Below are 14,088 nucleotides of genomic sequence, written 5' to 3'. Positions count from 1 at the left end.
GAGCCAGAGAAAAACATAAACTCTTAAACTGAGATTTTCACATCAATTATTCATCATGCTGAAGGACTCCGTGCTGCAAGGCTGCCAAATCTCATGTCAACGTTTCTTTGCCTGATACTTCAAATAAGTGAGACTATCAAATAAATATATATATATATATATAAATAAATTATTTTAGTTTCTTTAGAAATCTTTTTTAAATCCCTGCAGCTATATAGGACTTCAAGCAGAGAATAATAGTGATAGAGTTTTGCTCTTAAATTTTTCTGGATATGTAACCAGTGTTTGAGATTCAATCTGCTGACCTTGGTCATGCTAAAAGACAACAAACACCATGGTCTTAACAGCTGATACACAAACATTGTGCAGTGATGCCATGTTCAACACAAGTGAGACAGTCATTTGAATGATTTTATATATTTTTTGAAACTGCATCAAAACAATGAAAACCACAAACACACAACTGATGTGCCTTATTTCTGTAACTAAAAGCAACTTTCCCCACAAGTTATGGATTTCATTTTACATATCTAAAGTTGTTTTTGCTGATGGACATTTCTATGAAAGATGATTGTGAGTGATATTTTACTTTAGACTTTGATGATGACTGAATATAACCATAAAAAGAATAGGCCATATTGTGCTTCCTTTTTATTGTCCTCGAATTTAAGACCTCTCAACATGATAATTAGGTTTTGGTCTTACCATTTAGATATTTAGGACATTTTATGACCTTAAAATTGATTGAACTTAATTTAAGTCATTTTAAGATTTTTAAGGACCCGTGGGGACCCTGTATCAGCAAGGATGCATTAAAGTGATCAAAACTGACACTGTTAGGAGGAAAAAAATTATAATTTCCAATAAATGTTGTTTTTAATTTTCTATTAATCAAAAAACAATAAAAAGAGACAACAACAAATGTTTCTACAGCATCATGTGACACTGAAGACTGGAATAATGATGGAATAAAATATATTTTAACATATATTCATATAGAAAACAGTTGATCCAATCAATCAAAGCCAAAAGAAACTTCTTTCAGAATCATTAAACAAAATCTTACCAACCCCATACTTTTTTTTAGCAGCACATACAATACTTGGGACAAAATGTTACTGTCCTGACTACTTCAGTTATGGCACATTAACTAAAAACAAGCTATTATAAAGACTCTTCACACCTCTCACAGGGTCATCACTGGAGTTTCAGCCTTAATCATTGACCTTGTCTTCTGGCTGAGCCTTAGAACCTCTTCAGAGAAGACAAACCCCATGAGGTACACCTACCAGGGCCATACAGTAAATTGGTTTCAGCACCTCAATCCCATCATCATTCTGTTCATGATTTAGAGGAGGAGCATGGCTCTCTGGGGTGCCTGCAAGCCACAAAGCTTTCATACAGAACACAGTCTGACTCCGTCACCCAGGAACCTCCTGGAAGACCTGTCCTGTCGATCCCTCAGTTTAGCCCATTAGCTGCAGGGTTTATGGAGTAAAGCAGGAGTCTGAATCATGAGGAGATGATCAGCCCTACGGCCCAATGCCTGCTGTGACCTTAGAAATAACCCCCAGTAAGGGGCCAGTCAGAGCCAGAGACATCTTCCAATTCCTCAATCTTGCTGATAAATTGGAGACTTCGGTAGAATCAGGTGAAATAGAGGGATATAGGTTATCTAAGGAGCAGAAATATTTGAGAGCAAAAGAACGGATGAAATAGAAGGGGTCCATTACAAATGAATCACTTATTCCTAAATCCAATAGTATAGTACAATGGAAAACTCATTATGCCCAGTGGCATGTGGGTTTATGTATATACAGTACAATATTGCATTGAGCGCTAAAATATATCCATCACTATAACGCTTTTGTGTAAACTAGGATTGGCAAAATCTCCAACGGTTCTCCACTGTTTCAAGAACACAGTCCTCTCTGTCAACACATGCAAGAAATAATTGCACAGTTTTGTCAATCATTTTGATCCCTGATATATTTATGTTTATTAAAGGACTTCACATTATGAAATGGAAAAACTGAAGTGGTGTTGAAAAAGTAGACCCTCTCTGGTTTCCTCAATCTACCTCAAAGATTTAGTTACATGAAGTGACTTATTTGTGAAGGGTTTCATTCATTCAAATGTCAGGGCTTTATCTGATTTAAAAGATGGAACACTGAAATCTAAAAAAAATAAAAATAAATAAATCCATTCTCATCACAGTAATATGAAAAAAAAAATAAAAAAAAATAATGACATTACAATTTTGTGTCCATATTCTCAGGATATCTACAGGTATCAGCATATCCCCAGTGCTTTTTAACACCCTTTTCCGAGACAATTTTTTTAAGACCTGCACATTACACACGTTACTGGTGACTAGGGACGGGTATTGTTTACATTTTATCCATACCGATACTTATCGATACTGTTATCGATTCTGTTTGGCGCAAACAAATCTGAAGTGAAAAGTTTGAAGCAAATTTGAAAAAGTTATTTTATTAATGCTGAACTTTAGCAACTGTATTAAAGTTCTTCAGTCAAGAGCAGTGTTATTTTTCTTTGTGTTTTATTTTATCAACATTAAAGGAATAGTACAGTTCTTGGTAACCATCACTATTGGAAAATGAGCTAAATTGTGTTAAACTTGTAACTGAGTTAAACTGAGCTAAACTGGCACCCTCTGTGTTTTATATGCTGCGTTTCCACCGAAATTAACCAGAACAATTGTACCAGGATTTTTTTTTTCACAGGAACTTTTCCCCCCAGACGTTGTTGCTTTCTGCGTTTCCACTGCGGCCTAAGTACCATGAAGATTATGCAAATAGTCTGGGGATGTAGGTCTGCCCACGTTTCTCAATACAAGTGAGCAAATTTCGGACTTGTATCCTCGGTAGTTCAGACTTCACGAGTTCGACACAGGAGTGTGATCTCCCGCTGGATGGGATGACGCAAGTCCAGTAATCCTGCAAACAGCAGTGTACTCGATAACATCAGTCAGCTAGCATTGGCTACTGCAATTTTCCTTACTGTATATTTAAAATAAGACGAAATATGATAAATACCACTGCCTCCTTTCGTTTTCATTTAAACATATAAATAGCCGCAGAAATGTCGTTCAAATGTGTAGGCCTACCCTACATTACAATTAAACAAAATATTATATCAAACAGTATTGCTTCTTTTATTTTCATTTTAACATGTTAATAGATTAATTGAACAAAGACCAAAAGATTACTTCTTAGATTTTGTCACGATCGGTGTTACAGAGAACACAGGAGAGAGAACCAAGTGCAGGTATGTGACTTTATTGAAGGGCAAATCCAAAGGGTTAAACAGTCCAGGCAGGGTCAAAACCGGTAAATCCAAACATAACATAAACAAGAAGGCAAGCCAAGGCAAGGCAAGGCAAGGCAAGGGCAAGAACTGACGGACATGAATTAACATTTAACATTAAACAAGGACTCCGTAACACAGACTCAGACAGACCGGGTATAAATACACAGAAGGATAAAGGGGAAACAGGAGACAGGTGGGGAACAATCAATTAACTAAACAAGGAGGAAGGTGACCAAATAAGGGAACAGGAAGTGATAAGGTGACAGACACCGTGAGAAAGGAGGACATCTAGTGGAAACCCAGGGACACAACCCAGACACTGTGACAGAACCCCCCCTCTACGGAGCGGCTCCCAGACGCTCCACGACAGACACAAAACAGACCAGGAGGGAGGCGGACAGGTGGAGGCTCAGGGGGAGGGACGGAGGGCCAGACTAACAGAAAGGGACAGGGACAGACATTAACACAAAAACAAAAGGAAAAAACAACATGAAGCCCCCCAGGGCGGAGCAGAAGACCACCATGTCCGTGTGGTCGGAGCGGAAGCCCCCCAGGGCGGAGCAGAAGACCGCCACGTCCGTGTGGTCAGGGCAAACGCCCCCAAGACCACCACGTCCGTGTGGTCAGAGCGGAAGCCCCCCAGGGCGGAGCAGAAGACCACCACGTCCGTGTGGTCAGAGCGGAAGCCCCCCAGGGCGGAGCAGAAGACCACCACGTCCATGTGGTCACAGCGGAAGCCCCCCAGGGCGGAGCAGAAGACCACCACACCCTTGTGGTCAAGGCCAGAGTCCTCCAGGGTGGAGCAGATGACCACCACGCCCCTGTGGTCGATGCCGGAGTCCAACAGGGCGGAGCAGCAGACCACCCAGTGACTTGACTTGACTCTGAAAGTTCAACGGTGACTGGCCCTGACTCTGGAAGGTCATCGGTGACTGGCCCTGACTCTGGAAGGTCATCGGTGACTGGCCCTGACTCCGGAAGGTCATCGGTGACTGGCCCTGACTCCGGAAGACCAGCGGTGACTGGCCCTGACTCCGGAGGACCAGCGGTGACTAGCCCTGACTCCGGAGGATCAGCGGTGACTAGCCCTGACTCTGGAGAGGTCACTGGCACCTGACTCGACTCTGGAGAGTTCACTGGCCCCTGACTCGCCTCTGGAGGGTCAACTGGAACCTGACTCGACTCTGGACTGCCTGTGGAGACTTGAGACGCCTCGGCTTCGGGCACCGCCTCTGGAACGGACTCGGGCACTGCCTCGGTCACGGCCTCGGGAGCAGTCTCGGGCACCGCATCGGGAGCGGCCTCGGACACCGCATCGGGAACGGCCTCCACCTTGGCAACGGGCACCGCCTCGGCCTCCGGAACAGCATCGGGCACCGCCTCGGCCTCCGGAACAGCATCGGGCACCGCCTCGGCCTCCGGAACAGCATCGGGCACCGCCTCGGCATCGGGCACCGCCTCGGCATCGGGCACCGCCTCGGCCTCCGGAACAGCATCATGCACCGCCTCGGCCTCCGGAACAGCATCGGGCACCGCCTCGGCCTCCGGAACAGCATCGGGCACCGCCTCGGCCTCCGGAACAGCATCGGGCACCGCCTCGGCCTCCGGAACCGCATCGGGCACCGCCTCGGCCTCCGGAACCGCATCGGGCACCGCCTCGGCCTCCGGAACAGCATCGGGCACCGCCTCGGCCTCCGGAACAGCATCGGGCCCCGCCTCGGCCTCCGGAACAGCCTCGGCCTCCGGAACCGCATCGGGCACCGCCTCGGCCTCCGGAACAGCAGCGGGCACCGCCTCGGCCTCCGGAACAGCATCGGGCACCGCCTCGGCCTTCGGAACAGCATCGTGCACCGCCTCGGCCTCCGGAGCAGCATCGGGCACCGCCTCGGCATCGGGCACCGCCTCGGCCTCCGGAACAGCATCGGGCACCGCCTCGGTCTCCGGAACAGCATCGGGCACCGCCTCGGGAACGTCCTCTGGGCTTTGAGGAATGGTAGATGCCTGTCTCCTCCTCCTCCGCCCTCTATGTTGGCGAGTCGGTGACACCTTGTCTGGAGACTCAGGCGTTGAGTCGGCCATCTTGTGCTGTGGCTCCAAGCTGGCGGCCATCTTGTGCTGTGGCGCTGGGCTGGCGGCCATCTTGTGCTGTGGCGCTGGGCTGGCGGCCATCTTGTGCTGTGGCTCTGGGCTGGTGGCCATCTTGTGCTGTGGCTCTGGGCTGGCGGCCATCTTGTGCTGTGGCGCGGGCTCAGCAGCCATGACGTTAACCGTCTTGGGAATCTCTAGGATCTTGGACAGCGTAGCGAAATAATCCAAGAATGAGTCAGCGGCCCTCTTGGGCGTTGGCGCTGAGCTGGCGGCCATCTTGCACCGTGGCGCTGGACTCGTGATCGCCTTGGGTTGTGGTGCTGTGTTGGCGTCCATCCTGCCTCGTGGCGCTGGATTAGCGGCCATCATGGGCAGTGACGCCACTGTGGCGGACGTGCGCTTCCTCTCTCCTCTCCGTCCGCCATGGTGAGACGGTGGCTCTAATCCATCCCACACGAGCCCCGGGTCGACGGGCGGCCCTGGTTGAGAGCGGTGCTGAGTATCCTCTCGACCACTCCCTCCTCGGCGACCTCCTCTGGTTCCCCGGAAAACCACCAGGCGAGTTCCTTCAAATCCACTCCTCTCCCGCACTGTGGCTGGGGAGGAGACATAAGCCGACATACCGCTGGCTCTTGCAGTGACGGAGTCCTTCTGTCACGATCGGTGTTACAGAGAACACAGGAGAGAGAACCAAGTGCAGGTATGTGACTTTATTAAAGGGCAAATCCAAAGGGTTAAACAGTCCAGGCAGGGTAAAAACCGGTAAATCCAAACATAACATAAACAAGAAGGCAAGGCAAGGCAAGGCAAGGCAAGGCAAGGCAAGGCAAGGCAAGGCAAGGCAAGGCAAGGGCAAGAACTGACGGACATGAATTAACATTTAACATTAAACAAGGACTCCGTAACACAGACTCAGACAGACCGAGTATAAATACACAGAAGGATAAAGGGGAAACAGGAGACAGGTGGGGAACAATCAATTAACTAAACAAGGAGGAAGGTGACCAAATAAGGGAACAGGAAGTGATAAGGTGACAGACACCGTGAGAAAGGAGGACATCTAGTGGAAACCCAGGGACACAACCCAGACACTGTGACAGATTTACCCAAAACAAATTATATTTTATGTTTAACCACTAAAGAGACATCAGAGACAGTGGCAAATGTCAGGTCAAGCCGAGTCGAGACTGCTCTTGTCGGTAAACATGAGCACTGAGCTCTAGCTGATCACGTGGAGCTGATTGTCTCTGAAATCGGTAAAACACATTTTAAAATAGGAGCTGTCTTTATAAATAAACCACATATTTGAATTTAAAACAACTATATTCTCGCCTGAAATAATTCATTTCATGACACAATAACAGTAATATTTTGAAAATGATCTGAATAAATGGTGGTTGAAATCACAATGCTGCATGAACTCAACCAATCAGGATGTTTAGCGCCCAAGTCCCGCCCCCGAAAGTTCCGGAACTTTGAAACAGTACTACCCTCGCCAGCAGGGACTTTCTGAGGGGCATTTTTTTTACCCAGAACTTTATTTAGATCCTGGTTCCTGTTAAGGAAACACTGGGTAAAATTCCAGCGGTGGAAACGCGGCTATTGTGTGATATAGTATGTATGTTTGCTTTGTGGTGGAGTAATTTTACAATTTAAACATTGACCTATGACCTAATGATTGTCTTTACCAAAGCACAGCTATTAAAAATACCATTTAGGCAATTAGCAAGATCTATCGGCATATATGTAAAGCTCATTAAGAGGTGTCTCCTGGCCCCATATGAGCTTAATCGACCTCACAGCAGAAAGGCTCAGATATTGATTTAACATGTCAAAACCATATTGACTGCCTATTTGCTTTTATCCGCCAATGACGATGATAAACTAACCACTTTTACAGCAGTGGTGCATGAGGAACTCTGCCTGAGTACAGCAAAGGGCAACCTAAAAGCATAAGTTTATTTATTGGGCAGGCTGAAGCTAGAAACATTGGTCATTGCCAGAGTGACAGATGGTGTGACAGGCCACCCCACTGCCCATGAAGCATAAGCAAGTCTGAAGAGCTTTATTTTTACAGCAATAGGTTTGAACAGTCAACCCCAAATTATTCACTGCTAAGGCTTTGAGTGGGTGAAAAGCCACCAAAGTAATTCAGATCTGATGAGCCCTGACAGCTTCCATGTCTAGCATATACCTTATTTAAAGTCTTTAAACAGAATCTATGATTTTTCCACATCAATGCAAACAGCAGAACCCTTTAATTGGGAAAACAACTATGGACACATTGAACAAGGACATGAATAATTGGAAGAAGAAATAAAAAAGATTCAGATTTTGTTCTCGTGACATTCTAACAGTTTTGTTTGGTATCAAAGGTCTGGACTATCAACCAAAATGTTTCACGATTAAGTCCTAGAGAAAAATAATCATCAAGCTTATCTCATGTGCTCTTAAGTCCAGAGCTCTTGGCTCTTCTTTCAGGAGAACAGCCCCCAAGGAGGCCTATAATACCTGGAGAAAGCAATCTATAGTCTATTTGCTTGGTTGACTTGAAAGGCTCCATTTGAAATTTAAGAAGTGTGCCATTTGAAATCTTCCATCATTGCTCATGGGAAATTGTAAATGCCATGTGACTAATCACTCCACAGTCATAGTCATGACACTGATGCTGACTGTCTCATGGCACCACAAGACAGAAAAAACAATAAATAACATTTTATTGTACAATATCTATATACTGATTAAATTTAGATCACAGAAGAACAAAGTATAAGAATCCCTCTTGAAAAGAGGATAATTGGAGTCTGTTGGAATCTATATCGCCTCTGTTCTGCAAGTGTCTAAATATTTTAGTGTAAATGTGAAGGATTTGAAAAGTGAAAGTTTATCCCAGGGGTGCCCATTCCTGTTTCTGGAGGACCAACTCCCTTCAAAGTTGAGCTACAACCCATAATTAACACACCTGAACTGGCTAACCAAGGTATTTATGAGTGATTGAAACTTCCAGGCAGGTGTGATGGAGCAGGTTGTAGCTATACTGCAGGATATTAGCAGTAATTAGTCTATTGCCACTGTGCCGTAACCAAGCTATTAAGGGAACCCAAGTTACTTGAGGTGTACTACTCCATCAATTAGTGTACCATACACTTTGGATGACAATTACGAGTCCTGCCGAAAGTTGCTCCACCAAATAACTTCTTGAAAACTATTTCTTCCTTTAATCTCTGCCTTGAGGTAAATATACTCTCACACCTTGCCTACACCTTGTTTTAAGGGCAAATCTACGTATATTAACCTCAAGTTTCTTAGTGGCTTCTTGGTCACTCTCTGGTCACTTCATGCATTTTCTCTGATCGGATAGCTATTCAATTGTGAAAAACCAGGTGTAAATGCCCTCTGAAAAGACAGATTTAAATCCGATCACTCAAACCACTTCAGGAGGTGGTCCGGGATGCATTCCAGATGAAAACGTAAATGTAAAAGCATCTGATTGTTGAAACAATATGTATACATTTTACTCCTGCCAAAATGTTAAAATAATAAACGTGTGTGAGAGTGTGTTATAAGCTATATGTCATGTCATAGCCAGTTATGACAGCGCTAATGCTACACGCATCGGCGTGGATGAGTAGCTGAGCACCTCTTTAGCAAACCAACATGCAAACTTCAAAATGTAACTAAAAGGAAGTCGCAGACATAATCATCTTCTTTAAAAGTAGTAAGACTAACTTATCTGTCCAGTGCTGATGCCGCTGTCTCTCCCGTTGAGGTCTTTGATCTTTGCTGATGATGAATAAAATTCAGTGCATATCTGTTGATTTGGTTAATGTGAGATATGCATATAATGCGGGAGTTGTAGATTGGATTTATATCTGTTTTGCGGAGACACATTAATATGGCCAAGTCTAAATGGAACCGTTTTAACAAATCAGATAGCAATTTGATCATAAAAAAGGCATGAAGTGGCTGTAAGAACTGCTTGTGAACCCAGAGACCCCCCCCCTACACCACAAAGTCTGTTTGCGGTAGACATTTAAACAATCAATTGCGGTTAAAACTTTCTAGGGCCCAGAAATGACATAATCAACCATTTCCAGGCAATTACAAAAAGAGGATGGCCAAGGACTGAGTGAAATTATTGTCTGTTTGCCCGGAGACAGCAATAATAAAGTCAAGAGTTCTGATGTTCTGTTGGGGTATGTAAGGTGTATCCAGTGCTCAACAAAGGGAGAAGCTCTTCAGAATGTCTGATGGTGGTTCTTCTGCCTTTTAGCTGTGAATGCTGAGCTCAGATGCAAGGTCTCACCTTGAAGATGTCCTGAGAGTAATTAATATGGATGATACCCACAACACTCCCACCTCTAATTCTGCACCACTCAGTGCTGCCACATCAACCCTTGGAGTAAAATTCATAGACTAGTTGAAAGTTAAAAGAGTAACCAATTTTAATGAACAATTAATCCCGAACGGAATATACTGTATTTGCATTATTTACTTAACCTCATCCTTCCAAACCTGCACAACCTTCTTTCATCAGTGAAACCCAAGTGGAGAAACCTTGAAGAAAGAAGGGCCACTGTCTTGCAGTGTTTAAGTTTCATGTCAGGACATTTCTAGTATGCCTAGTAAGACCTTGATTAGTTGATTCAGGTGTATTTATTTGGGGTTGGAGCTAAACTCTGCAGGACAGTGGCCCTCCAAGTACAGAATTGGGTACAACTGTCATAGCTATAAAGAGGAAGGGAAGACTATCAATTAACAATGACTTAAATTTCTGTCCCTTCCTTGCTCCCTTTTTGTCACACTGAAGAAAGGAAGTGATATGGGGAAATTTACAGCGTTTTCTTTTTTGGGTGAACCATTTCTTTAAAATATATATTATAACAAATTTGTGAGCTATTCAAAGTACTCCGAAGTTAGAGAAGCCTTTGTGCTCTGGCAGATTGGGTAAATGAGTATAGGCAAAGCTATTAATTAGCTGTCAGGCTAGCCTGTAAAGCACTACATACTTAAATTATTATAAAGAGTTCAGATTCCCTCTAATTCAGTCTGAAGTGTGCTCTGGAATGGAGTCCACATGTCTCTGATATTTTACACTCATCTGTCATTTCAGATATCACAGACTTTCTGATGAAATGTTGGGTAGTGTGTTTGAAGCAGGACTCTTCCACATATTAGAACAAAGAAATGATAAAAGGATTGCCTAATATCATATGAGAGACGTGTATAATTAAGTTAAAAAAAAATATCCAACATAGGTCACTACATCCCTGAGGCTCCAGTCACATGGGCGCACAAACACAAACACACACACACACACACACACAAATACTGTTCACCCACCCTGAGTCTATGTTATTGGTGTAAGGTTGGAAACGATTCAACAGTAGTGTACTGAGTAGTCAGTGTTACCATGGAGACCAGTATCTGAGAGTGCAATGCTATATAGCCCACAGTGCTTTGCTGAAAGACCCAGACCTTTAACCACTTCTAATTTTGAAGAATTACAAAACTATTACAATATTAAATTAACATGGCATTGGTTTGAGTCACATTTTTGAATCTGTGCACTCTAATTAGAAGCGACTAGATATCATTCACTTAAATTTGCAGTGAAGGAAATCTAGTAGGTGGTTGTTATTAAAAGAATTTTGTGATATGAGTATACAATAGGTTAATCAGTTTGAAGAGAAATTTTGCACATTCTTTTATAGCTAAAATGTCTGTAGGTTTGATGATCTCATATTAAGGGACCATGAATATTTGGTACTTTTAAAAAATGTCACAATGCAGAATTATTTAAAAATAGGTGATTTAAAAGGGCAATGACACTAAAAGTGCCAAATGTTTGCAAATATTTTACAGTATATTTTAAGTGTAATTACTGTATTAACTATTTAGCTATTTCTGGCAACCAGTAAGCTATTTTAATAGTGGAATAAAATGTTGAATAATTATATTCAATTATATTATATTAAACCATTATGTTAATCAAATATATTTGTTTTCTAATATTTCTAGAAGAAATTTAAACCAATTTTACCATAAATATGTATACGTCTTAATGCACATTTACTAAAATCTTTCATTTTAGCCCTATAAAAAAACTTTACGAACTATTTCCACACATATTTCCACTTGCAAACTATTCATAATAAATGAACTGTCAAGTGCTGCAGATTAATAGGCAACATCTCGAAGGTGAAGATTGTATGTAGATGATTGCATGGGTATTAAATTAAGAACGGTTTCTAAACAAGGGCTTTGCAAATTTCTGGCAATAATTCTACATCATTCCTGAACTTCTGACTGAAAGAAAACTCTTTCGGGACAAACTCGGGAGAGCCCGCATGTGACATTGAGATTATGAAGCAGAACTAAACAGCAGTAATGTATTCACAGCACAGCACAGGAACTGATAGATTTATCTCCACACACATAAATCACTCCAGCAGCACAGCATCTGTCACAGACTCTCTGTTTGTCCACATCATCTTCACTAAATCTTTTTGTGCAAGATCCTGGAATAAAAATATTTATATCTGTGCTTAATAATAAGTGAGGTTATTCGTTTGTATCCACATATGGAAATGCAACTGATTTTATTTGACACGGAGGTTTAAATGGTCCTGTGAGAGATGCAGAGAGCATTTGGACTAGCTTGTGTGTGACACTGATAGTACGCAGTGTGCTGTGCCGTGGGAGGGACAGAAATGCAATGAATGCTCTTTTGAGAAACATCTTGGACTAGCGCAAAGGCCATCAATCATTTAAGATGGTTTGAATGGTATCTTATTCCCGACTGCATATCCTCATCTTCCAGAGCTTGAATTAACCTGATATATCCTCAATAAGTGAGATAAAGTCAACTTTTTAGGGATGCATGAATGGACTAAAAGAGCATCTTGCAAAAAGTAGAGTGTGTTTCAGATTTTCTCAAGACAGAAACAGTTTGAGATCAATTTTGTCATGGTTATGTTTGTGGCAAGATTAAGGCTGTAAGATTTGGTTAAATATCACTTTTCGAATACTTTTCTACACATACTGCAAATCCACTCGGAATCCAATCCTTTTTGTATTCACACTGCATCTGAATTTAAAGGTGGATTCAAATCTCTTTCCAGCCTCCAATTGGCAATTATTCAAAGAGTGAAGGGGTGATTACGGCAAAATATAAAATATAATCAACTTAAACACAATTAGTTGAACTTTACAGTGTGATTTTTTTTAACTCAAGTAGGACTTCATATGTTTTTAACGTACAGTATCTTAATATCTATTTGCATGTAATTTCATAATTACTTTAATGTATTTAAAATATGGTATTGCCAAATGTATATTATAAACCAAAATATATTTGAATGTAATTTATATTGAAACGTGATGTGTATTAAAATTGAGTTCTAATTACACATTTGTAATGATGAAGCTGCAATTTATCACATGCACAATTTATACATTTAAAATATTTTAACTATAAATGTAATATCAAATGACACACAGTTGTAAAATTATAACCAAATACTTTTATGTGCATATCAAAATACTAAAATGTATAAATAAATAATAATAAAGTGTAAGCATGACAACATATTATAAAAACAATGATTTAGAATTTTCTTTAAAGTTTTTAATTTGTCATATTACAAAGTGCACTTAAATATAAATGTGCTAAAGTTTTAAAGTACACTACAAGTGCAGATTCAATACAATTGAGTGCACATCTTTTTTAAAGGGATCATATGATGCGATTTCAAGTTTTCCTTTCTCTTTTTTTGCAGAGTTTTGCAAGCTGTTCATGCATAGATAAAATCCTTAAGGTTGCAAAGACTTCAAACCCAAAGAGATATTCTATTTAAAAGTTAAGACTGATCCACGCCCCCCTAAAACATCTTGTTCAAACACACCCCCACATGTCTACGTCACTGTGTAGGAAGATTTGCATTGAAAATCACAGCACAACTTGCATATCAGAACGATGAGCTTTGTAAAAATCGACACGTTTCAGAAAGGCGGGGCATAGAGGAGCAACAATAATATACAGTATTTTGGAAAATAATGTGTTTTTTAACCTTAAACTGCATAAACACATTGCATTACACCAAATACACAAAATTATGTTCTTTTTAGCAACGTCCTTTCAACCCTTTAAGCCCTCTATTTAATTTTTTTTTTTTATCATAAATTAAAAACAAACAAACAATCTTACTGCATTTTCTTCCTCCTGGCTGTTGCCGTCTTCACTTCTACGGTACTTGTCTGATGAACGCGAGTCTCTCTTACGACTGGTATCAGTTCCCTCCATCGGCCTCTCACCATCTGTAAATGAGACAATGACCGCACACATTCACTTTATATTTCATAAGAAGTATTATTGGTTCAATATCATTACCATTTGTATTGCATACAGCACACTGAATCTATGAGCTTCCATTATAATTACTCTTCTGAGTAGTTGAAATCATTCTCGGAGAGAGAGAGAGCAAGAGAACACATGGAAATGGCTACAGATGGGGTGCAAAATAAACACTTACCAAGTGCCAGACACAAATAAAATCGCCTTTGGCAAGAAAATTATTAAATAAATACCTCTCGTACACCTGGATGCCAGCAGCTGTGTAGGCAAGTATAATGAAAAATGCCTCAAGAAGGTCTTTGACCAAATGT

General features: G+C 41.8%; 1 protein-coding gene across 3 annotated transcripts in view; it reads right to left on the bottom strand.

The window, feature by feature from the left end:
* LOC132133404 (N-acetyl-beta-glucosaminyl-glycoprotein 4-beta-N-acetylgalactosaminyltransferase 1-like) overlaps positions 1-14,088 on the bottom strand; it is a 221,713-nt gene that overhangs the window by 128,549 nt on the left and 79,076 nt on the right. For 2 of the 3 annotated variants that reach the window (XM_059546202.1, XM_059546203.1), the window contains exon 2: positions 13,631-13,740. In XM_059546202.1, the coding sequence (XP_059402185.1) occupies positions 13,631-13,740 (110 nt within the window). Of the gene's footprint in view, positions 1-13,630; positions 13,746-14,088 lie in introns of those variants that run through there. The other variant, XM_059546204.1, reaches the window with a different exon arrangement.

The sequence above is a fragment of the Carassius carassius genome, chromosome 50 (assembly GCF_963082965.1).
Source record: "Carassius carassius chromosome 50, fCarCar2.1, whole genome shotgun sequence".
In the NCBI taxonomy this organism is placed as follows: domain Eukaryota; kingdom Metazoa; phylum Chordata; class Actinopteri; order Cypriniformes; family Cyprinidae; genus Carassius; species Carassius carassius.
Note: the sequence above shows the minus strand (reverse complement) of the source record. Positions and strands in the feature narration are given on the sequence as shown.